Genomic DNA, 23784 nt, shown 5'->3' on the forward strand with positions numbered 1-23784 from the left:
GCATCTGCCCCTGAGGCTGTCACAGGCTCCCGGGACTCCTGGCAGCTTGGTCACCACAGTAAACTAAAAAGTTGGCAGACAGTTCACACATGCATGTCTGATGAGGATAATGGAGATAAGCTGGAGCTCGGGGTCCCCCGATAGTGACAAGATGAAGCCTCCAGGTCTGGAAAGTGGACAGGCAGAGGTGGGACAGGGGGAAAGCTGCCAGTGGAGAGGCCTTTCCACGAGGATGCCAGAGGCCGGCCAGAGGCTGCATTCCCTGGACACACTGAAACCCACAGAGGGAGAAGGAGCGGTGGGTTTTGCAAAACCCCACCCCAGCACGGAGGACAGCACACGGCAGTGCCCCAGGAGCAGCCAGCCCCCAGCCCCCAGCCCAGAGGGGAAGGGGCTGCTGTAAACAAGACAGCATGCCCAGATCGGGCACCTGACAGCCCAGCAGAAAGGCCCGCCTGGTGGGGAGGGCGACAAGGTGAGTGGGGTGCTGGGTCACCAGCTGGAAGCCACGTGGTCCCAGATGGGCGTCAGGCCCCTCTGCTCTCTGCAAGCCCCCGTGTGCACCGTGTTCAGGGGACAACAGCGAAGTACCCAACCCCACCCGCTGGCTGCTGGGACCACAGATGGTCACCTGAGGGAAAGGAGATGCCGGGCCCACCAGCTGGCCCCTCTCAGGGGTTTCAGCGGAGGCCCAGCGAAAAGCACCGGCTGGTAAGAAGGCCGCGTGGCTGGGGCCAAAAGGGGAGAGGGCATGAGAGAGCAAAAACGGTCCAAGGAGAGCGGAGACAGGGCAGACCCCATGAGGAAGTGTGGGGCACGGGATGGCGGAGACTCAGGGACTCTCCGTTCTGACCGCCATCTCCCGGTCCTCGGACACCCCAGCACGATGTGCCCGTGGACGGCAGGCTTTCTCGGGGCCTTGGCAGGTGCCTGGCGCCTCTCCCCACATTAACCTGAGAGTCTTTGCCACACATCTGAGAGGAACGTGAGAGAAAACACCCACCCCTTCCTCACGGGCTGTGGGCGACAGGGGACGTGTTCATCCACACCGAGCTGACGCTGGAGCTGACCTCAACTCTTCGGTAGTTTAGACTTGAACGTCTTAACGTTTCAGATCTTGAACATTTTTTTTTTTAAGTTTTTAATTTTAATTCCAGTACAGTTAACATAGTGTTTCATTAGTTTCAGGCATACAATATAGTGACTCAGCAGTTCCACACATGACCCAGTGGGATCTTGAACATCTTAAATGACATTTAAGAGTTTCTCAGCAGTGTGAAGACAAACTTACGAATTAATATTGGGTGGATAAAAAGCAAAATATTAATCCTACATTGAGTTTCATTATGACCTCTTAAAGAGAAGTATGTGTAGAACGAAGCCTCTAAGGAAATGGTGTCTAACACCATCCACTCCACAGTTAAGGCCTACTGTATGCCTGGAAGGTACCAAGCAGCCGAGGACATTGGGAGAGCAGGCTGATCTAGCCTGCAAGCCTGTGCTGCTTTCAGAGGCCTGTTTCAGAGATTTTCCTTTCAGCCCTCTCTACCTTTCGGTCAAACATCTGGCTCTGAGCAAGGATGGGAAATAATCCTAACAGGATTTTGCAAAATCCATCATGTAATCGTGTAGGTCATACCCACAACGAGACCCTCAGCAGACTGGATGAAGCGCAGCAACAGAACTAATCCTGGGCCGGGCTCAGGGGTGAACTTGGCTGTGCCTCTAGAATCAGTACAGAGCTGCCCTTCTGGGGTTCCAATCCAGCAGCTGGTGACCAAGGGGACTCCCAGACACCCAGAGGATAAGGTAACGATATGACAGCTCATATGAGCCCGCTTAATGTTTAAACTGACCCCCTTTCTTGGAAGGGACCCAGACACGAACTAGTCTGATTCTGCCCTTTTACTAATGAGGGTTTGAGAACCAGTGATGTGAAGGGACACCAGCCCCGGGTCACGTGGCTGCCGTCATTTCAGAGCCTGGGCCACTCTGTCCTCCCCCTGCTTTAGGACTTTGTACATGCTGTTCCCTTGCCTGCTTTTCGTTTCTTTTCTTATTCTTGAATGTAGAAATAGAAAAACTTCATTTCTACTTTCAATTTCTATTAAAAAATACTTTTTCCTTAATTTTGTTACTATATTTTTTGCTTTTATGTAAATTTTTTCAAATTCCATTTTACTGCCATCATTTTATTTTAGTCTCCTACAGTGTATACACTTTTTCAAATTTTTAACGATTTCTTGTTTTTATTTTTTTAAATCTTTTTTCTCTTTTTCATTTCTTTTCTTTTTTCTTGAATACAGGAAAATAAGAAATTCATATTTATTTTTAATTTTTATTAAAAATATTTTTTTAATTTTTTTCTACTATATTCTTTACTTTTGTGTATATTTTTTCAAATTCTATTTTAACCCCATCATATCATTTTAGTCTACTTCAGTGTATTCATTTTTTCAAATTCTCAAATGATTTCCTTTTTTTTCTCCCCCTTTTTTTTCTCTAATCTGTCAAACCACTTTCAACACCCAGACCAAAACACACCTATGATCTAACATCATCTATTCGATTTGTGTGTGTGTGTCTTTAATTTTTAAGTTTAATATTTTTTTAATTTTAATGTTTTTAATTTCAATTTTTCTACCTCATTAATTCCTTTTCTGCCTTCAAAATGGCAGAATGAAGGCATTCACCCCAAAAGAAAGAGCACAAAGAAACAACAGCCAGGGATTTAACCAACACAGATACAAGCAAGATGTCTGAAACAGAATTTACAATCATGATAATAAGAATACTAGCTGGACTCGCAAATAGATTAGAATCCCTTTCTGCAGAGATAAAAGAAGTAAAAAATAGCCAGAATGAAATTAAAAATGCTTTAACTGAGCTGCAATCACGGATGGATGCCACGGTGGCAAGGACGGATGAGTCAGAACAGAGAATCAGCGATATAGAGGACAAACTTAGAGAATAATGAAGCAGAAAAAAAGAGGGAGATTAATGCAAAAGAGCACGATTTAAGAATCAGAGAAATCAGTGACTCATTAAAAAGGAACGACATGAGAATCATAGGGGTCCCAGAAGAGGAAGAGAGAGAAATAGGGGTAGAAGGGTTATTGAGCACATCATGCAGAAAACTTTCTTACCTGGGGAAAGACATGGACACCAAAATCCAGGAAGCACAGAGGACCCGCATTAGATTCAACAAAAACCGACCATCAACTAGGCATATCATAGTCAAATGCACAAAATACTCAGGCAAGGAGAGAATCATGAAAGCAGCAAGGGAAAAAAAGTTCCTAACATACAAGGGAAGACAGATCAGGTTTGCGGCAGACCTATCCACAGAACTTGGCAGGCCAGAAAGGAGTGGCAGGATATATTCAGTGTGCTGAATCAGAAAAATATGCCATCACAAATTCTTTATCCAGCAAGGCTGTCATTCAAAATAGAAGGAGAGATGAAAAGTTTCCCAGACAAACAAGTATTAAAGGAATTTGTGACCACTAAACCAGCCCTGCAAGAAATTTTAAGGGGGACTCTCTGAGGGTAGAAAAGATGAAAAAATATATATAAAAACAAATAAGTACCAAAAGCAACAAAGATCAGAAAGGACCAAAGAACACCACCAGAAACTCCAACTCTACAAGCATCATAATGGCAATAAATTCATATCTTTCAGTACTCACTCTAAACATCAATGGACTCAATGCTCCAATCAAAAGACATAAGGTAACAGAATGGATAAGAAAACAAGATCCATCTATATGCTGTTTACAAGAGAGCCACTTTAGACCTAAAGATACCTTCAGATTGAAAATAAGGGGATGGAGAACCATCTATCATGCTAATGGTCAACAAAAGAAAGCTGGAGTAGCCATACTTATACCAGGCTACGTAGACTTTAAAATAAAGATTGTGGGGCGCCTGGGTGGCTCAGTCGGTTGAGCGTCTGACTTCAGCTCAGGTCATGATCTCACGGTCTGTGAGTTCGAGCCCCGTGTCGGGCTCTGTGCTGACAGCTCAGAGCCTGGAGCCTGTTTCGGATTCTGTGTCTCCCTCTCTCTGACCCTCCCCCGTTCATGCTCTGTCTCTCTCTATCTCAAAAATAAATAAACGTTAAAAAAAAATTTTTTTTTAAATAAAGATTGTGTCAAGAGATGCAGAAGGGCATTATATCATAATCAAGGGGTCTATCCACCAAGAAGACCTAACAATTGTAAACATTTATGCACCAAATGTGGCAGCACCCAAATATATAAATCAATTAATCACAAACATAAAGAAACTGATCGATAGTAATACCATAATAGTAGGAGACTTCAATACCCCACTCACAGCAAGGGACAGATCATCCAATCAAAAAATCAACAAGGAAACAATGGCTTTGAATGACACACTGGACCAGATGGACTTAACAGATAGATTCAGAACATTTCATCCTAAAGCAGCAGAATATACATTCTTTTCCAGTGCACATGGAACATTCTCCAGAATAGATCATATACTGGGACACGAATCAGCCCTAAGTAAGTAGAAAAAGATCGAGATCATAGTGTGCATATTTTCAGACCACAATGCTATGAAACTCGAAATCAACCACACAAAAAAATTTGGAAAGGTAACAAATACTTGGAGACTGAAGAACATCCTACTAAAGAATGAATGGGCTAATGAAGCACTTAAGGAGGAAATTAAAAAGTATATGGAAGTCAATGAAAATGATAGCACCATAACCCCAAATCTCTGGGACGCAGCAAAGATGGCCATAAGAGGAAAGTATATAGCAATCCAGGCCTTCCTAAAGAAGGAAGAAAGATCTCAGATACACAACCTAACCTTAGGCCTTAAGGAGCTGGAAAAAGAACAGCAAATAAAACCCACAACAAGCAAAAGACAGGAAATAATAAAGATTACAGCAGAAATTAATGCTATCGAAACCAAAAAAACAGTACAACAGATCAATGAAACCAGAAGCCGGTTCTTTGAAAGAATTAGCAAAATTGATAAACCACTAGCCAGTTTGATCAAGAAGAAAAAGGAAAGGACCCAAATAAGTAAAATCAAGAATGAAAGAGGAGAGATCACAACCAACACAACAGAAATAAAAACAATAATTAGGAGAATATTATGAGCAATTATATGCCAATAAAATGGGCAATCTGGAAGAAATGGACAAATTCCTAGAAACAAATACACTACCAAAACTGAAACAGGAAGAAATAGAAAATTTGAACCAACCCATAACCAGTAAGGAAATCGAATTAGTAATCAAAAATCTCCCCAAAAACAAGAGTCCAGGGCCAAATGGCTTTCCAGGGGAATTCTACCAAACATTTAAGGAAGAGTTAACACCTATTCTCTTGGAGGTGTTCCAAAAAATAGAAATGGAAGGAAAACTTCCAAACTCTTTCTATGAAGCCAGCATTACCTTGATTCCAAAACCAGACAGAGACCCCACTGAAAAGGAGAACTATAGACCAATTTCCTTGATGAACATGGATGCAAAAATCCTCAACAAGATATTAGCCAACTGGATCCAACAATACATTGAAAAAATTATTCACCACGACCAAGTGGGATTTATACCTGGGAGGCAGGACTGGTTCAATATCTGCAAAACAATCGTTGTGATTCATCACATCAATAAAAGAAAGGACGAGAACCATATGATCCTCTCAATAGATGCAGAGAAAGCATTTGACAAAACACAGCATCCTTTCTTGATAAAAACCTTCAAGAAAGCAGGGATAGAAGGAGCATACCTCGAGATCATAAAAGCTACATATGAATGACCCAACACTAATATCATCCTCAATGGGGAAAAACTGACAGCTTTCCCCCTAAGGTCAGGAACAAGAAAGGGATGTCCACTCTTGCCACTGTTATTCAACGTAGTATTGGAAGTGTTAGCCTCTGCAATCAGACAACACAAAGAAATAAAAGGCATCCAAATTGGCCAGGAGGAGGTCAAACTTTCATTCTTCACAGATGACATGATACTCTATATGGAAAACCCAAAATATTTCACCAAAAAACTGCTAAAATTGATTCATGAATTCAGCAAAGTTGCAGTATATAAAATCAATGCACAAAAATTGGTTGCATTCCTATACACCAACAATAAAGTGAAAGAAAGAGAAATCAAGGAATTGATCCCATTTACAGTTGCAAAAAAACCCATAAAATACCTAGGAATAAATCTAACCAAAGAGGTGAAAAATCTATACACTGAAAACTATAGAAATCTTATGAAAGAAATTGAAGAAGACACCAAAAAAAATGGAAAAAGATTCCATGCTCCTGGAGAGGAAGAACAAATGTTGTTAAAATGTTGATACTACCCAAAGCAATTTACATATTCAATGCAATCCTTATCAAAGTAACACCAGCATTCTTCACAGAGCTAGAACAAAGAATCCTACAATGTGTATGGAACCAGAAAAGACCCCAAATCCCCAAAGCGATCTTGAAAAACAAAACCAAAGCTGGAGGCATCACAATCCCAGACTTCAAGCTATACTACAAAGCTGTAATCATCAAGACAGTAAGGTACTGGCACAAGAACAGACAACCCAGAAATGGACCTACAAAGTATGGGTAACTAACCTTTGACAAAGCAGGAAAGAATATCCTGTGGAATAAAGACAGTCTCTTCAGCAAGTGGTGCTGGGAAAACTGGACAGCGACATGCAGAAGAATGAACCTGGACCACTTTCTTACACCATACACAAAAATAAACTCAAAGTGGATGAAAGACCTCAATGTAAGACAGGAAGCCATCAAAATCCTCAAGGAGAAAGCAGGCAAAAACCTCTTTGATCTTGTCCACAGCAACTTCTTATTCAACACATCTCCGGAGGCAAGGGAAACAAAAGCAAAAATGAACTACGGGACCTCATCAAAATAAAAAGCTTCTGCACAGCGAAGGAAACAATCAGCAAAACTAAAAGGCAACCGACAGAATGTGAGAAGATCTTTGCAGATGAAATATCAGATAAAGGGGTAGTATCCAAAATCTATAAAGAACTTATTAAACTCAACACCCCAAAACCAATAATCCAGTGAAGAAATGGACACAAGACATGAATAGACACTTCTCTAAAGAAATCCATATGGCCAACCGACACATGAAAAAATGCTCAACATCACTCATCATCAGGGAAATACAAATCAAAACCACAATGAGATACCACCTTATACCTGTCAGAATGGCTAACATTAGCAACCCAGGCAACAACAGATGTTGGTGAGGATGCGGAGAAAGAGGATCTCTTTGGCATCATTGGTGGGAATGCAAGCTGGTGCAGCCACTCTGGAAAACAGTATGGAGGTTCCTCAAAAAACTAAAAATAGAACTACCTTACGACCCAGCAATTGCACTACTAGGCATTTAGATAAGGGATACAGGTGTGCTGTTTCGAAGGGACACATGCACCCCCATGTTTATAGCAGCACTTCCACAATAGCCAAAGTATGGAAAGAGCCCAAATGTCCATCGACGGATGAACGGATAAAGAAGATGTGGTGTATATATATACAATGGAGTATTACCCGGCAATCAAAAAGAATGAAATCTTGCCATTTGCAACTATGTGGATGGAACTGGAGGGTATTATGCTAAGTGAAATTAGAGAAAGACAAAAATCATATGATTTCACTCATATGAGGGCTTAAAGAGACAAAACAGATGAACATAAGGGAAGGGAAACAAAAATACTATAAAAACAGGGAGGGGAGAAGAGACTCATAAATATGGAGAACAAACTGAGGGTTCCTGGAGGGGTTGTGGGAGGGGGGATGGGCTAAATGGGTAAGGGGCATTAAGGAATCTACTCCTGAAATCATTGTTTCACTATATGCTAACTAATTTGGATGTAAATTTTAAAAAATAAAAAATAAAATCAAAATAAAATAAAAACTTTAAAAATAAATAAATAAAATAACTTAAAAATTAAAATTAACTTAATTTTAATAACTTAAAATTAAAATACTTAATTTTAAATATTAAATTTAAATATTATTTAAATATTAAATTTAAATAAAATTAAAAAACTTTGTGAAATCATTGTTTCACTATTTGCTAACTAATTTGGATGTAAATTTTAAAAAATAAAAAATAAAATCAAAATAAAATAAAAACTTTAAAAATAAATAAATAAAATAACTTAAAAATTAAAATTAACTTAATTTTAATAACTTAAAATTAAAATACCTAATTTTAAATATTAAATTTAAATATTTAAATTTAAATATTATTTAAATATTAAATTTAAATAAAATTAAAAAACTTTGTGAAATCATTGTTTCACTATTTGCTAACTAATTTGGATGTAAATTTTAAAAAATAAAAAATAAAATCAAAATAAAATAAAAACTTTAAAAATAAATAAATAAAATAACTTAAAAATTAAAATTAACTTAATTTTAATAACTTAAAATTAAAACACCTAATTTTAAATATTAAATTTAAATATTTAAATTTAAATATTATTTAAATATTAAATTTAAATAACTTAAAATTAAAAAACTTTGTGAAAAGTTTTAAGTCTTAAGAACAGACTAATGAAATAATTCTAAACAAAACAAAACACAAAACACGGAAAGAGAATATGAAGAATTTTAATTCATAAAGACGAGCTGATATTATTCTCATTTCTAAAAGGAGATACCCTATTTGATGAGTGCTTACTTATAAACCAAATACTCTCTAAACTATCTCGTTTAATTCTCAAAACAACCCTATATCATTATCCCCATTTTTCAGTTGGGGAAACAAAGGCTTAGAGACATTAACTAGCTTGTTCGAGGCCACACAGCTAGTAAGTTTTGGACTTTGGTTTGAACCCAAGACTGCCTTTCAACTCCGTTTTTTTCTAGCCATGACTTCTACTGCCTATAAAGGGAATAAAAAGGAGATGCAGTAAGTTGTATGTGTTTCAGGGACTTTCTTCTTGTACTCTGCATTTTCTACACGGAGCAACTATGCCATTAATAACCAGGAAAAAAATAACAGTTACTGTTTTTATAAAAGGAAACAACAGAAATGGTTCTTTCTTGCCGGAATCCAGAGGAGAAAGGAAATACCCATTTTCATTAATCATGTTTCCCAGAGGGATGTCTATTCAGGGTGAGATGATGCTTCCTTGTGAGGGTCTCCTTTATATGCTGTAGGATTTTAGCACCATCACCCCTGTCCACCCAATGTCCCACAGCAGATATTGCCAGTGCCTTGCCAGCAACCTGTCAGCACCCACCCCTCCAGCCAGTGCCACCAGCTGCAAACACCTGCGACCTTCTGCCTGGTAACTTTCGCCCTGTTTGGAGAACATGCTTGGTTCCCACGCAAGGCAACCCAGAAGTGCCAGAGCATCAGTGCCTCTGGAAGCAGCCCTTGACCAGTGCTGAACTAGAACGTGATGGCTCAACTCCCCACCTTCCCTGCCTCTCAGATGCAATGACTCTGAAGGCACGTCCTGCTCTCCGAGTCCCCAGCAGGACCCCAGCTCCAGTCACCCCGGTGGTAAGTGGCCTGACACATTGGCTTCCCTACCTTGTTACCTTGAAACACTTAACTGTTTTCTGGGATCCCCTCCTAAAAACATGACTTGCCCTCAAATCCTTGTCTCAGAGTCAGCTTCTGGGGACGTCAGGCCAGGGCGGCTCCCCAGGCATGTTGACACTGAAAAAGGTCCTACAACTTCCAAACACCAGGCTCAGAGAGTACAATGCTCTTCCAAAATAAGAAACCGTTTAAGTTCCGCACTTGCTCTCTAGTAAAAGACCTCCGGCTCTAAGAAAAGCCCATGGCGATGTCATTTCACAGAGAACTCCCCCAAAAGTCCTTCAGACACCCCCTTGATGTCTGCTGCTCTCCCATTCTCCAGTAGTTCAACTGAGTCCCTACCTGTGGTTCAAGAAACAGTGATGATTTTCAGCGCAAAATAACCACATGGCTTGGGGCTAAGCACCACTCCAGGAAGGAGATGGTCATAATCACGGTAATGCCAGGAGCTAACGTTTATTGTTTGTCATACACCTGAAACAAGGTAAGACTTTACACAAATTGCTGATTTTGGTTCCCTTAACACGAAGAAATGTGGCTGCTTGGAGGCCAAGAGCACCTAGACACGAATTCAAAGTGGGCCAGTTCATTCAGTCAACAAAGATTTACTGGGAAAAAAATATATATTCATGGAGCACTTACTAAGTTCCAGACAATGTGCTAGGTAGAGGCATTCAACAGTGGCCAAGTCACATATGTTCCCTTCTCTCAGAAGCCACATTCTAATGGAGTATTGGGTTCAATCAGGATGGCTTTGCCCCCCGCCCAACCCTGACCCCCACGGACATCTGACAATTTCTGGAGACATTTTTAGTTGTCATAATTGGGGAGTGGGTGTGTAACTGGCATCTAGTGGATAGAGGTTAAGGATGTTGCTAAACCCTGTACAATGTACAGGGCAGCTCCCACAACAAAGAATTATCTGGCTTAAGATGTCCAAAGGGTCAGGGCCCCTGGGTGGCTCAGTGAGTTGAGCATCCGACTTCGCCTCAGGTCATGATCTGATGCTTCGTGAGTCCGAGCCCTGCATCAGGCTCTCGGCTGACAGCTTAGAGACTGCTTTGGATCCTCTGTCTCGTCTCTCTCTCTCTCTCTCTGCCCCTCCCTACCCCCTCTGACTCTCAAAAATAAACAAACATTAAAAAAAAAAAAAGTCAAGGCTGAGAGACCCTGTAAAAGAGGAAGAAGAGAGAATGGCAAAAACCAAACCGAGAATTCTGAGATGTGAAACCTGGGCTGGTGTCTTCCTTGTCCGCTTTGGTTCTCAATCTGGGAAATGGTATTTGCTTTATCATGAGTCCCTCTTCAACATCCACGAATGGAGGTGGGGTCATTGTTTAAACAAGCACACGCATCACGGAATGGAAGTCTGAAGGAGGTCCTAGATAAGCTTTCCACTGGCAGCTCATTCCACAGCTCAGTTTGGTACTAGGTTGGCCGACGGCTCTCTCTGCCGACCCCACCCTCCTTTTGTAAGGAGAGATGCGCTGATGTGTCTTTTCAGTCATGTTACACATCTTATCATTTACTTATTCCACCGCATCTCACGAAGGGTTTGAGGCAGCCAAGTAGATAGAAACAATCATACACCCAAACCAGGAACAATACAGATTAGAATCAGGGGCGTGGAGGGTTTTTCATTATGGTTGTTGTCTGTTTACAAACTTGTCTTTTGAAGAACTCCCCCTCAAATACACCATGTACACAAACACACCTGCTGGAAGGGGGTCCTGTACTGTCTGTGAGATTTGGATGTACTTGACTCTTCCCACGGCCGGCAGTGAATATGTGATCCCAGAGTGATCTGTCAGAGCACCACTCGGCCTGGCCAACGTGATTGGTGCAGGGACCGGCATGCTATCCGAGACCAATCACAGACCTCTCTAAGGTTTCTTCCAACCTTGTGGAGAACTACAGCTGTCCCACTCTCTGGGGTCTACAAGTTAAGGACATGCTGCATTAGGGCTGCCAGCCCAGGCAAAAAGCCTATCTTAAAATTAGGATGAGAGGGCTCCTGCGTGGCTCTGTGGGTTAAGCATTTGACTCGGACTCAGGTCATGATCTCGCAGTTCTCAGGTTCAAGGCCTGTATGCGGCTCTGGGCTGGCAGTTGGGAGCCTGGAGCCTGCTTCCGATTCTGTATCTCCCTCTCTCTCTCTGCCCTTCCCCTGCTCATGCGCTCTCTCTCTCTCTCTCTCTCTCTCTCTCTCTTTCTCTCTCTCTCTCTCTCTCTCTCTGTCACACACACACACACACACACACACACACACACAATAAATAAACATTTAAAAAAGTTTGTTTTTAAATTAAGATGAAGGAAGCACACAAAATCTAGAGATGGAGAAAAGGGGCTCTGAGAATACCTGTTGAGACCCAGCGATGTCTGAAGGTCAGTGACGTGGTCCACTGAATCTCTCTCTTTGCCCAAAGCTATCTACACATTCATTGCAATCCCAATCAAAATTGCACCAGCATTCTTCTCGAAACTAGAACAAGCAATCCTGAAATTCATATGGAACCACAAAAGGCCCCGAATAGCCAAAGTAATTTTGAAGAAGACGACCAAAGCAGGAGGCATCACAATCCCAGACTTTAGCCTCTACTACAAAGCTGTAATCATCAAGACAGCATGGTATTGGCACAAAAACAGACACATAGACCAATGGAATAGAACAGAAACCCCAGAACTAGACCCACAAACGGATGGCCAACTAATCTTTGATGAAGCAGGAAAGAATATCCAATGGAAAAAAGACAGTCTCTTTAACAAATGGTGCTGGGAGAACTGGACAGCAACATGCAGAAGATTGAAACTAGACCACTTTCTCACACCATTCACAAAAATAAACTCAAAATGGATAAAGGACCTGAATGTGAGACAGGAAACCATCCAAACCCTAGAGGAGAAAGCAGGAAAAGACCTCTCTGACCTCAGCCGTAGCAATTTCTTACTTGACACATCCCCAAAGGCAAGGGAATTAAAAGCAAAAATGAACTACTGGGACCTCATGAAGATAAAAAGCTTCTGCACAGCAAAGGAAACAACCAACAAAACTAAAAGGCAACCAACGGAATGGGAAAAGATATCTGCAAATGACATATCGGACAAAGGGCTAGTATCCAAAATCTATAAAGAGCTCACCAAACTCCACACCCGAAAAACAAATAATCCAGTGAAGAAATGGGCAGGAAACATGAATTGACACTTCTCTAAAGAAGACATCCGGATGGCCAACAGGCACAGGAAAAGATGCTCAACGTCGCTCCTCATCAGGGAAATACAAATCAAAACCACACTCAGATATCACCTCATGCCAGTCAGAGTGGCCAAAATGAACAAATCAGGAGACTATAGATGCTGGAGAGGATGTGGAGAAACGGGAAGCCTTTTGCAATGTTGGTGGGAATGCAAATTGGTGCAGCCACTCTGGAAAACAGTGTGGAGGTTCCTCAGAAAATTAAAAACAGACCTACCCTATGACCCAGCAATAGCACTGCTAGGAATTTACCCAAGGGATACAGGAGTGCTGATGCATAGGGGCACTTGTACCCCAATGTTTATAGCAGCACTCCCAACAATAGCCAAATTATGGAAAGAGCCTAAATGTCCATCAACTGAAGAATGGATAAAGAAATTGTGGTTTACATACACAATGGACTACTACGTGGCCATGAGAAAGAATGAAATATGGCCCTTTGTAGCAACATGGATGGAACTGGAGAGTGTGATGCTAAGTGAAATAAGCCATACAGAGAAAGACAGATACCATATGGTTTCACTCTTATGTGGATCCTGAGAAACTTAACAGAAACCCATGGGGGAGGGGAAGGAAAAAAAAAAAGAGGTTAGAGTGGAAGAGAGCCAAAGCATAAGAGACTCTTAAAAACTGAGAACAAACTGAGGGTTGATGGGGGGTGAGAGGGAGGGGAGGGTGGGTGATGGGTATTGAGGAGGGCAGCTTTTGGGATGAGCACTGGGTGTTGTATGGAAACCAATTTGACAATAAACTTCATATATTGAAAAAAAAAGATTTCTTTCACTGGAACGTAAAAGATCCTGACACAGTCCAGGCATATAGCAAGATGCGGGCAAAATGGAAACCAGAGAGCAGGAGATAAGGATCAAAGCAGGTTTGAATTTGGTTGTGTTTGTTGGTCACCAAAGGTTAGGGTGACCAGTTACATCATTCTCTGTAGGTTTGCCATGAGATCATTCAAGCTCCTTAGGAGACGCCAAGCTTTTTCCTAGCACTGGCTTCTCAAAATAGAATGGACTTTGTAGAAGGAAATGCTCAGATACAGAGAGGACGCCCTCTTTGATGGACACCCTTCAGCAAATATAATCACGGGATTTGCAAAGCTGTTACCAAGACTCTTGTGGATGCTAAGGGACTCCCCCTCCTTACAGGGTTGGTCAGCTTGATTTTGTGGGATCAAGAGAAAGGCAATGTGCTCCAACTCTGCACACTTCTGAAGGTTCTCTCCCCTGGTGAACATTCCTAGAGGTGGTTCTAGAACACTGTAGCCCCTAACAGTTCTCAGCCTGTTTTGCCCTTTCCTGCTTGGAAATCAGCTTACTTGTACCAGCTCCCCTAAAGAGAAGGGAAGCTCAGAAGAGTTAGAATCTCCTGTCCTTCAGCCCCAAGAAAGATGGCAGCGAGGTGCATGGAGACGTTAGGGGGGGCCACACTCAAGAGCCTCCCTTGTCCTCACCTCCTGTCTCCAGGATTAACACAAGCTGTTAGGATCTCACATTACCAGCAGGCTGTCACTGCAGTGAGGATCTCAAATGGCTCCAACCCAAGTCACAGATTGGGACACAGAGTCTCTGTCCTTACAAAGAAAAAGAAGAAAAGCCACCGCGCCCCTAAACTTGTCTTGGAGCAGTAACGCTTTGATGAAGCCTAGTCTGACCATGTGCCTCACTAGAGTTCCACGGACAAAGGCAGGTTTGTAGCAGAGTATCACAACACGACACTAGGGGAGACAAGGTGTGTGTATTTTGTTTGTTGTTGCTGCTGCCCTTGGAACTGTGCCAGTGGTTTTACAAGCGGTATTTCATTTACTGTACATGGCAATCCAAGGAATGAGATAGTAACACCACCACTTTCTGTGGAAGGAGGGAGAGGATATGTACTTTGCCCAAGGTCACACCATTGGTACGAGGCAGAGCCCATGAGTTTGGACCCAAATCTACGGGACCTCCAAGTCCATGCTCTAGTCTCTGCCTCAGACCCTGACAGGTGGGTGCCATGTAACCACAGTGGGCAGAAGAACCCCCTGCCCCTGGGGTTCATCCAACAAGAAATGCCTTCCTTATCAGAGCCATGTGTGAGCTCACTGGGGTACGTTGCCCATATCACAGCTATGTGCCCCCCTAAAGGAAATATGCAGATACATTATCTAGGGTTAGGGAGGCTAACCATCAATAAGCAGGCACATGGCTTAAACCACCCCTCCCCACCCCATAACAAAACCGCAGGCTGAAGAAAACACTGAGAGAGGAAGCACAAGAAAACAATTGCGTCGACTCTCCCCTTCTCTTCAACAGCTAGCTTGTCACAAGGTTACAAACAATGATGTTCTATCAAGATCAAAGCAAAGTCAGCCAAGAATAATCAAAACTCTCATGAAAAATATTCAAAATATGGACTGTTTATTAATGGTAAGTTTCATCCTCAACATACATCATGCTTTGATGTTAGCTAATGATCGTGTGACATCACCGTGCTTACCAACAAATTTTAAAATAATACTTACTGCACCTTCAGCTCAGCTTAAAATTCGTTTTGATGTATGCCTTATAATGTACCTAATAACTGTTCACCGGTATACGCACATACTTATTAGTACAACAAATGTGTATGGATTAGGGTACATACTAAAAAACATGTTAAAACATGTATCCAAAAAGCTTCATAAATAAGACAGTGGAAATCACCAACTATGCGCTATAAACCAAATTCCCAAGGATTTGCCATCTATTTGGGGCACATAGTTTGGGTGCTTCTCAAACAATGTGCATTCATGCTACCTAGGGGCCTTGATAAAATGCAGATTCTATTTCACTAAGTCTGTGGCAGGGCATGAGATTCTTCTGCTCAAGCTCCCAGGTCATGAAAATGAGGCTGCTCCACAGGACACACTCTGAGTAGTAAGTTCCTAAAAGAACTATGATGGTAACTTTTAAGTGTCCACTTGACTGGGCCACAGGGTGCCCAAATATTTGGTCAAAGGTCATTCTGGATGCATCTGAGAATGTGCGTTTGCATAAGATGACCATTGACAGTCAAGAGACTGAGTACATTGTGCTCCATCATTCGGGTGGGCCTTGTCTAATCAGTTGAAGGCATGTACAGACCAAAAGGCTGACCCTCTCTTGAGTAAAAGGGAATTTTCCTGCCTGACAGCCTTCAAACTGGGGTGTCAGTTCTGCTGATTTCAGATTTCCTAATGGCAAGTGCACATAATGTATCTCTATCTCTCTCTCTATATGTATATGTATATATCTAGATATAGGTAGATATACATATAGATATTGATATCTCCTATAGGTCCTGTTTCTCTGGGGAACCCTAATACAGGTACCTCACTAAAGAAACTATACTTTTCCTTGATATCACTTGTCCCAGTTCAGAACAATCAGGTTGAAACATTGCCATTTTAACCGTCAAAGATGATTGAATATTAACAATTTCATAAGGTTCCATTTAGTGTCAATTTCTTTCAAGCTTTACTTGTGTGTTACTTGTCTCGAGCCATTTGAGTGTTAGTTCTTTGAGTGCAGGGATTGTGTCTGTACTGTCACTATTATAGCTCTCAAAACAGTGCTAGGTATGCCATAGGTGCTCAATAAATACCTATTAAATGAATATGTGAATGGGTGAATGAATGAATGAATGAATAAAGAGTGAATAAAAGAGATACTTTCTTTTGTAAACTGGGATGTCAGAAACCAGAATTCCTCTGTGCCAGATGCTGCTCTAGGCACTGTGGACAGTAATGTAAAGAGACACATAATCAAGTAGCAAACCAGGAAATTAATAAGTTAATTTTAGGCTGTAATGTGAAATGAAGCAAGTAACACCAAGCGATGGGCTGGAGTGGGTGGGGGTGGGGGGGAGGCTGCGGTAACTGAGCCTGCGTCTTCAGGGATGGCTTCTCAGAGAAGGCGACACTGGAGCGGAGACCTCAATGGCGAGGAAGCCAGCATGTGAGGTCTGATGGAAGAGAATTCGAGCCAAGCCAATACAACAGCTCCAAGGTAGCAATGAGCTTGGCATAGTTGAGGAACAAAAAGAGAATACGGCGTTCCATCACTTTCCAATTACAGTGAGCAAATAAAAGACCCCAACATTCCCAAACAGAGCTCAGAACCTCCTCATCTTGCTTCAAAGCTTCCAGGAGTCCCGAGGTCTAAACTGTGTTCTGACATTTAAACACTTGACTAGGATTCCAGAGCATTTCCTCTTGTATCAGAAGCATCTTTTAGTCTTTCAAGAACGCACGGGTTGTGGGAAGGAGGTAACTTTCTGGAGCGGTGGTTACACAGGTACAGGCAAAGCTCCTCAAACCACACTTAAACTTAAAATGTGTGCCTTTTATCGTGTAACGTATGCCCCACTGAAGGTGACTGCTAAAATGCAAGGACTCCATTGCCCAAAGAGAAGTAACCTGCCATGAAGAAAGACATAGAGAGACTACTCCATGGGCAACGAGATGTGCCTGCAAGGGTTTCTCCAAGCTGGGGAGCTGGTGAAAGCCAGAAGGTAACCACAGACATGCGGGATAAAGGGGAAGCAGGAAGAAGAGAGAAGAGGCCAAAGAAGGGAAGACATTTATCATCTGAGGCCACTTCTTTAAAAGAGACTCCCAAAAAATAAAAATAAAAAAAATAAATAGAAGGGACTCCAGCTCGTCTGAAGCATGTTTGAAAAGCACCCGGGACACTGTGCTGTGTAATGTGCCACTTGGATTTCTGATTCCGTTTGAAGGTGGGCAAAACAATGGCATGTGTTCCCTCCTGGCCTCAAGTGTATGGAGCTTCATACAGGCATTCCTGCCCCCAAGGTCATTTCTCATCAATGCCTCCTCAAAGGGCACTGGCCCTGCCAGGGGCAGATGCAGGAAACACTCCTGGTCTTGATCTTCCAGCGGCTCCTTGAACCGGCCTCCCTGCATGTGTTGCCATTTGCAGAACCGTAAGCACTTCTTTGTGATCTGAAAGCATGTAAGTCCTGCACGTGTCCGCTCAAAGGCCATGCAGCCTAGTGGTCAAGGACCTGTGCTCTGGCCTCAGACTGTCCGGGTTGGAAGCCTGACTCCTCCACTCCCCAGGGCCTTGTTCATCCTCACGGAAAGCAATCTGTGCCTCTTCAAAGGCACAATGTCCTAAGGCCTGCCTCAGTGGGGCAGGACCTGAAATTAAAGGAGAATTTATACCCAAGCTCACAGCAAAATAGCAGGCTGGACAAGGGTTCTTTAATATCACCCAGGCCAACACTTTGCAAGGCATTCAATGTGGCCATACCTGGGTCTTCTCTCCTATTCTGAACCTGTCACCCTCCGCTGCTTAACCTTGAAGGACTTAGGAGCCTTGACCAATGTCACACAGCTAAAAACATATAACAGAGCCAGAGCTAGGTACCGAGTTTCAGACTACAACATTTACCCCTTTGGCAGGTCAGGGGTAGAAAATGCCAATAATAAGGGTGATGGCAAAGGGGTAAAAGTTGCTGAGCAGTGACCATAAAGAGGTCCTGTGCTAAGGGCCTCCCAAGCCCAGTCTCAGTGAAACCCTCACACAAGCCTACGACATAGGGATCACCATGGTCGCAATTTACAGACAAGAACCTAAAACTCAGAGAGGTGAAGTCACTTTCCCAAGGCCACACAACTCTTAAGTGGCCAGGCTGGATGGAATCTCCGGCCATCTGACTTGAGGTCGGCCTGACTGCGTCTCCAGGCACTGCAGGGACCAGCACCAAGGGAACTGGGTGGGGGTGGAGACGGAGGAGAACCTGAGAGCTTCCTAAAGAGGGAAGTCACCCCCGGGAGGCAACCAACAGCTTCCCTGGGAAAATGCATGTCGGGTGTTGTCAGTTCTACCAATTTCTCAAGAGAAGTCAGAAATTGGGATTTCTATGTGAAATCTCCTTGGTTCTAAGTTGGGTTTCAAACACAATACATGACAGACACTGAAGAAATTTTACAGCCCAGAGGCAGTAAGCCTTGACTGGATCCGAGTTTGGAAGCCCAAGCTCCAGAGGACATTTCTGGCTTGACCAGGAGAATGTTACCGTGATTGGCTATTTGATGGTATTAGAGTTTCTGTCCTTCTTCTTGAGTGCGATCCTGGCATTGTGTTGTGTGGGAGAATGTCCTTGTTCTCAGGCGATCCACGCTGAAGTATTTAGGGAGAAAGGGAGAGGGCAAATGAAAATACAGAGTGGGTGCTAAAGCAGATATGACAAGATACTCATAATTGCGTGGCCTAGATTAGTAACTCTCAACTGGGGGTGATTCTACCCCCAGATGACATGTGGCTATGACTGAGGACATTTTTTTTTAACTCACAGCTGGGTTGTAAGGGGGGTGCTACTGGCACCTAGTGGGGGGAGTCGAAGCAGGCTGCCAGACACCCTACGATGCACAGAACAGCCCCCCACAACCGAGAATGGGCCGGCCCCAATGGCAGTCGTACCGGGAGTGAAAAACCCTAAAGACATTTTTATCCTTCTTTCAAGTTTTGTCTTTTGTATGTGTAAAATGTTTCACAGTAAAAAAAGAGAGAGAGAGAGAGAAACTTAAAAATAAGAATACATAAATAGTGGTGCCTGGGTGGCTCAGTTGGTTGGGCCTCTGACTTCAGCCTAGGTCATGATCTCTCCGTTCCCGGGTTCGAGCCCTGTGTTGGGCTCCGTGCTGCCAGCTCAGAGCCTGGAGCCTGTTTCAGATTCTGTGTCTCCCTCTGTCTCTCCCTCTGCCCCTCCCCTGCTCATGCTCTGTCTCTCTCTCTCTCTCTCAAAAATAAACATACATTAAAAGAAAATACATATATAGCAATACCTTGCAGACCAAACCAGTAACCACAGCTGGTTACCCTGGGTAACCACAGCCAGCCACTGTTTGCAGTCACTTGTTCCGATACATGGTGGCAGAATATAAGGCTGCTGTGGCTGATGGATGGGGGTCTCTGAATATCTTCCTGTATCATGGGCAAGACCCCCGCATGCCCATGGATTCCACAGGTCCTGGAATTAGCAACTTTCCCGTTTTCAAGTCCCAGTCAGCCCAAAAAGGAGCAGCCGACAAGCCCGTGATTCTGGGTCTGAAAACTGACATCACGAAGGCCTCTTCTGGGATACCACAATTGCACGGGTCACGAGGAGCAGTTGGTGACGTGGGGCTGCTTTCCGATGAAATGAGAATGAACCCTTCATTTCAGTGACCCGCACAGCCAGCCCAAGACAAAATAAATTAAGAGGCTGTGGCCGAGATGGTAATTTCACCCGGAAGCTCTCAGGTAGCTGGGTGTATGCCACCCGGGTACCCCTGACCTGTGGCTGGGACTTGAAATGGTTAATTGCATACACAGGGCACCATGCATTTCAACTGTCTTGGGGGCAGCCCCCAGCACCACAAATACACAAATACACAAAGCAGAAATATGTGCAGAAAACACACAACCAAATGCAAATAAGAGAGTGGCATTGGATTAATGCATCCAATTCCAAGACTGTAAAATAGTCCCAAACTCAAGAACACTCTTCCTTAAACATGAAGGCCACTTTTGAGGAGCCATTCAGGGAGGCTGCCACATGCGGATTTCTGGGGCTCATCCCAGACCTTTGCTGACCCGGAATCTTTCCCTTTCTGGACAGAACACAAGAATATGCATTCTAGGAAGCTGCCCACCCCCACCCAATATTCACTCAAACTGAAAACACACTTGAAATCAGGGGGCTGGGGACTGCAGTTTTATAACTAACTGGGTGACCTTGGAGAAGCCACCCAACCTGAGCCATGATTTTGTCATCTATAAGTGGGAACTAATAGCACCTGTCTCCTAAGGTGGTCATGCACACTAAAGGAGTGTTTACACACACATGCACTCAAGTACACACACACACACACACCCCTCTAGTGCAGTGCCTGGCAAATGTTCTTTCCTTTTCAGTAATAGTAACTGGCCACACACTGGAAAGCCTAGAGAGCTTTACAGAAGTACAAAGACTCAGCAACCCTAGAGATTGTGATCTAAATTGCCTAGGGCCGGCCCCTAGCAAAAGGGTTGTTTTGTTTTGTTTTTTTTATTTTTATTTTTTTTTATTTTTATTTATTTTTTTTTTTTATTTTTTTTTTTTTTTCAACGTTTATTTATTTTTGGGACAGAGAGAGACAGAGCATGAACGGGGGAGGGGCAGAGAGAGAGGGAGACACAGAATCGGAAACAGGCTCCAGGCTCTGAGCCATCAGCCCAGAGCCCGACGCGGGGCTCGAACTCACAGACCGCGAGATCGTGACCTGGCTGAAGTCGGACGCTTAACCGACTGCGCCACCCAGGCGCCCCTTGTTTTGTTTTTTAAAGCACTCCAGGTGGTCCTAAACAGCAGCTGGGGTTGAAAACTACACCTGGGAAACTGCCAATAAAAATCAACCATCCTTTCTCTTCAAGAGAATGTACTTCCATGGCATTCTGGAATTTCCAAACTGTGTACCCGGAGAGACTTGTGTCCAGGCTCTTTCAGAGGTGTGCATGCCCCGATATTCAACACCCTACCAGGGCTTTGGTGGTCCCTGAAGAAGTGGCTGCAACCAACTAAGCTGGGGGGGATTCTTTCTCCAGACAGAGCTGCAAGGTGGCAAGACAGGAATAAGATTCCCTCCTGAGCCCTCAGGTCTGCGGTGGAGCTCTGTCTCAACAGGAATACCCAGATCACGCAGAGCCTGAAGATCACACATCGCCTTCCCCATCTGCAGGCCAAAGGGAGCCGCCCACCCTTAGCTCAGCTCCCACCTTCCCACCTCCCCTTCTCCTGCCTTTCCTACCCTCCTTCACCCCCCACCCAAACACCCAGGAGGGCTCCTGGAAGCGCTGGTTTGCAAGGGAAAGGCTCAGTGGATACTTCAGCAGAGGAATTAATACGAAACGGCAAGGCAGCCTACCTATCCCTGGGGGACTCTCTCCCTACCAAGGCGACACCCATCGTCCTGCCTCCATATTCTTCCTTCGCCTTAACACAGACCCCAGGAACCTACAGGGACTGGCAGGGACTGTGGGGAAGTGAAACTCCTGCCTGTGGGGCTGGCGACAGGGCATCTTGGAGGTGCAGGAGGTGGGCGGGGCCAGCGCGTTACTCTCTCACTTGGTCAGAGTTTCCTGAATCCTCTCCAAGCTAACTTTTGTGCTTCAAGACCCCAACATCCACCCACACCTCCCTGCTGACCCAAACCAAGAGGAATTTCCTCACCTCTTGCCCCAAATCCCTACCCTCTGGGGGGGAAAAAATCATCGGATACTTTGCGTATAAATAGAAAATAATTACTAGTGAGGTGATCATATTCCTTCGCGTATGTTGGGTGGGTCTCTTTGTTCACATTTTTTAGACAGACGCACCGAGCTCCTGCATCCACACGAGCACACATGGGCCCCCGCCGGAGGTGTGGGGAGGGTGTGTGTCTGTGTGTAGGGGTGTGGGGGTGTGGGGGGACACATGGCAACCCCATTGCCCACACTGGGCAAGATCCAGCTAGCTAGGGCCCAGCCATCCAGCTGTTCCAAGACCGCCAGTCTCTCTCCAACCCAGCCCGCCCAGACCTCCTGCCAACCCTGGCCTGCATCGCGTCTGGGGGCCGCTTCCCGGTGGCTGCCCTCTCTGCCTCCAAAGTTACTGGGTTGTGCGAATCAATTTAGACACTTTTTAAAAGGCAAAAAGAAAATCGCTCCATTAATCCCCAAATGCCTTCTCCCATCTGCTGCAACTCGCCATCACTAGGACTTGCATAATGAAAGTTGACGGAAAGTTGAGGAATCAGTGGGGTAGGAGGGTGGCTCCCGCCCTTGGAGTCCTCGCCAACCCCTGCAAGGGGCGCAGCTCGGGGCGGAGGCCCTGGCCCCCAGCAGGGAGAAATGGCGACAGCGGAAAGCGGGCAGGGGTCCTGGTGGCTGGAAGGCAACCAAGGTCCCAATTTCAGGAACCTAACAGCTCAGGGAGAGAGAGAAGAGGCCGCTCCAGGCAAGGCTTTTGTTCTCGCCCTCCCCTCTCTCTCTCCACCTCCCTCGCTTCTTTTTCGCGACCTTTACGAGTTGCAGGCTGCACACACTGCTACCCTCCCTCACACGTGCCGCCCTTCCTTTTCGGGCCGCCTGCCCTGTTTACCTAGAAGCTGGCATCTGGAATCCGAGAGGTAGACCCTTCGCCAAAACCCAAGACTCCGGGGCCCTGAGCTCCCGGCCTGTGTGTGTCTCAGATCCGCTTGAATCCTAGGTGGGAAAGGGCAGCGAGACGGTGAGGGGTGGTGCAGAGACCACCCCCTACATACACACACGCGCTCAAGTCCACACCTGTGCGGAGCCTAGCGCCCTTCTCCGCGCCTGGAGCCGAAATTGGCTGCTCAGGCGATCTCCGCCAGCGGAGATGGGGGCTGGAGGGGTGGGGGGAGCGCCATTGCCCAAGGAAAGGTGGAGAGGGAAGAGGAGGGAGAGCGGCGCCTGGAGGGGAGGCGACGGAGTTGGGTGGAGGGGAGGCAGCCTACCTGGACTTGGCTTCCTTTGCCTCCGTGCGCTTTCTCCAGCCCCAGCTTGGTGAAGATGCCTACAAGCGTGACGGCCAGCACCCCGCACATGATGTAAAGGATCCGGTTGGTCTTGTCCTTCGTGGGGGTGGTGCAGGGGGCCGTCCTTGCGCCCGGGGGGCTTGCGGGTGTTGAGCCACAGCGGAATGTCCGAGTTGGTGCAGGTGCTCTGGTTCAGTCGCCGCTTCTTAAAATGTGCAGCAAAACCGCAAGTCACAAGTCCCTCAGCAGAAGATGAAGTCGCCCGAGGAACAATTGAATGGCTGGTCCCACTGGTCCCTGATACCGAAGTAGCCGCGGCAGAAGTTCGGCGTGGGCGCTCGGGTAGGGGACGCGTCCCAGACCCCCGCGCCCTCGCTGGCCTCTTCCGAGGCGGCCCCCAGAGCGGCTGCACGCCCCCCTCCCCGCGCCAGCACTACCTCG

General features: G+C 44.8%; 1 protein-coding gene across 1 annotated transcript in view; it reads right to left on the minus strand.

The window, feature by feature from the left end:
- Positions 1–23784, minus strand: part of LOC147571710 (uncharacterized) — a 107274-nt gene that overhangs the window by 66266 nt on the left and 17224 nt on the right. Inside the window, exon 4 of the mRNA XM_086696123.1 lies at positions 23323–23776. Coding sequence (XP_086552249.1) covers positions 23323–23776 — 454 coding nt within the window. The remainder of the gene's footprint in view (positions 1–23322; positions 23777–23784) is intronic.

This window comes from Puma concolor, unplaced genomic scaffold, assembly GCF_028749965.1.
Source record: "Puma concolor isolate L17-30 unplaced genomic scaffold, mPumCon1.1.hap2 unalloc_scaffold_11, whole genome shotgun sequence".
Lineage (NCBI taxonomy): Eukaryota > Metazoa > Chordata > Mammalia > Carnivora > Felidae > Puma > Puma concolor.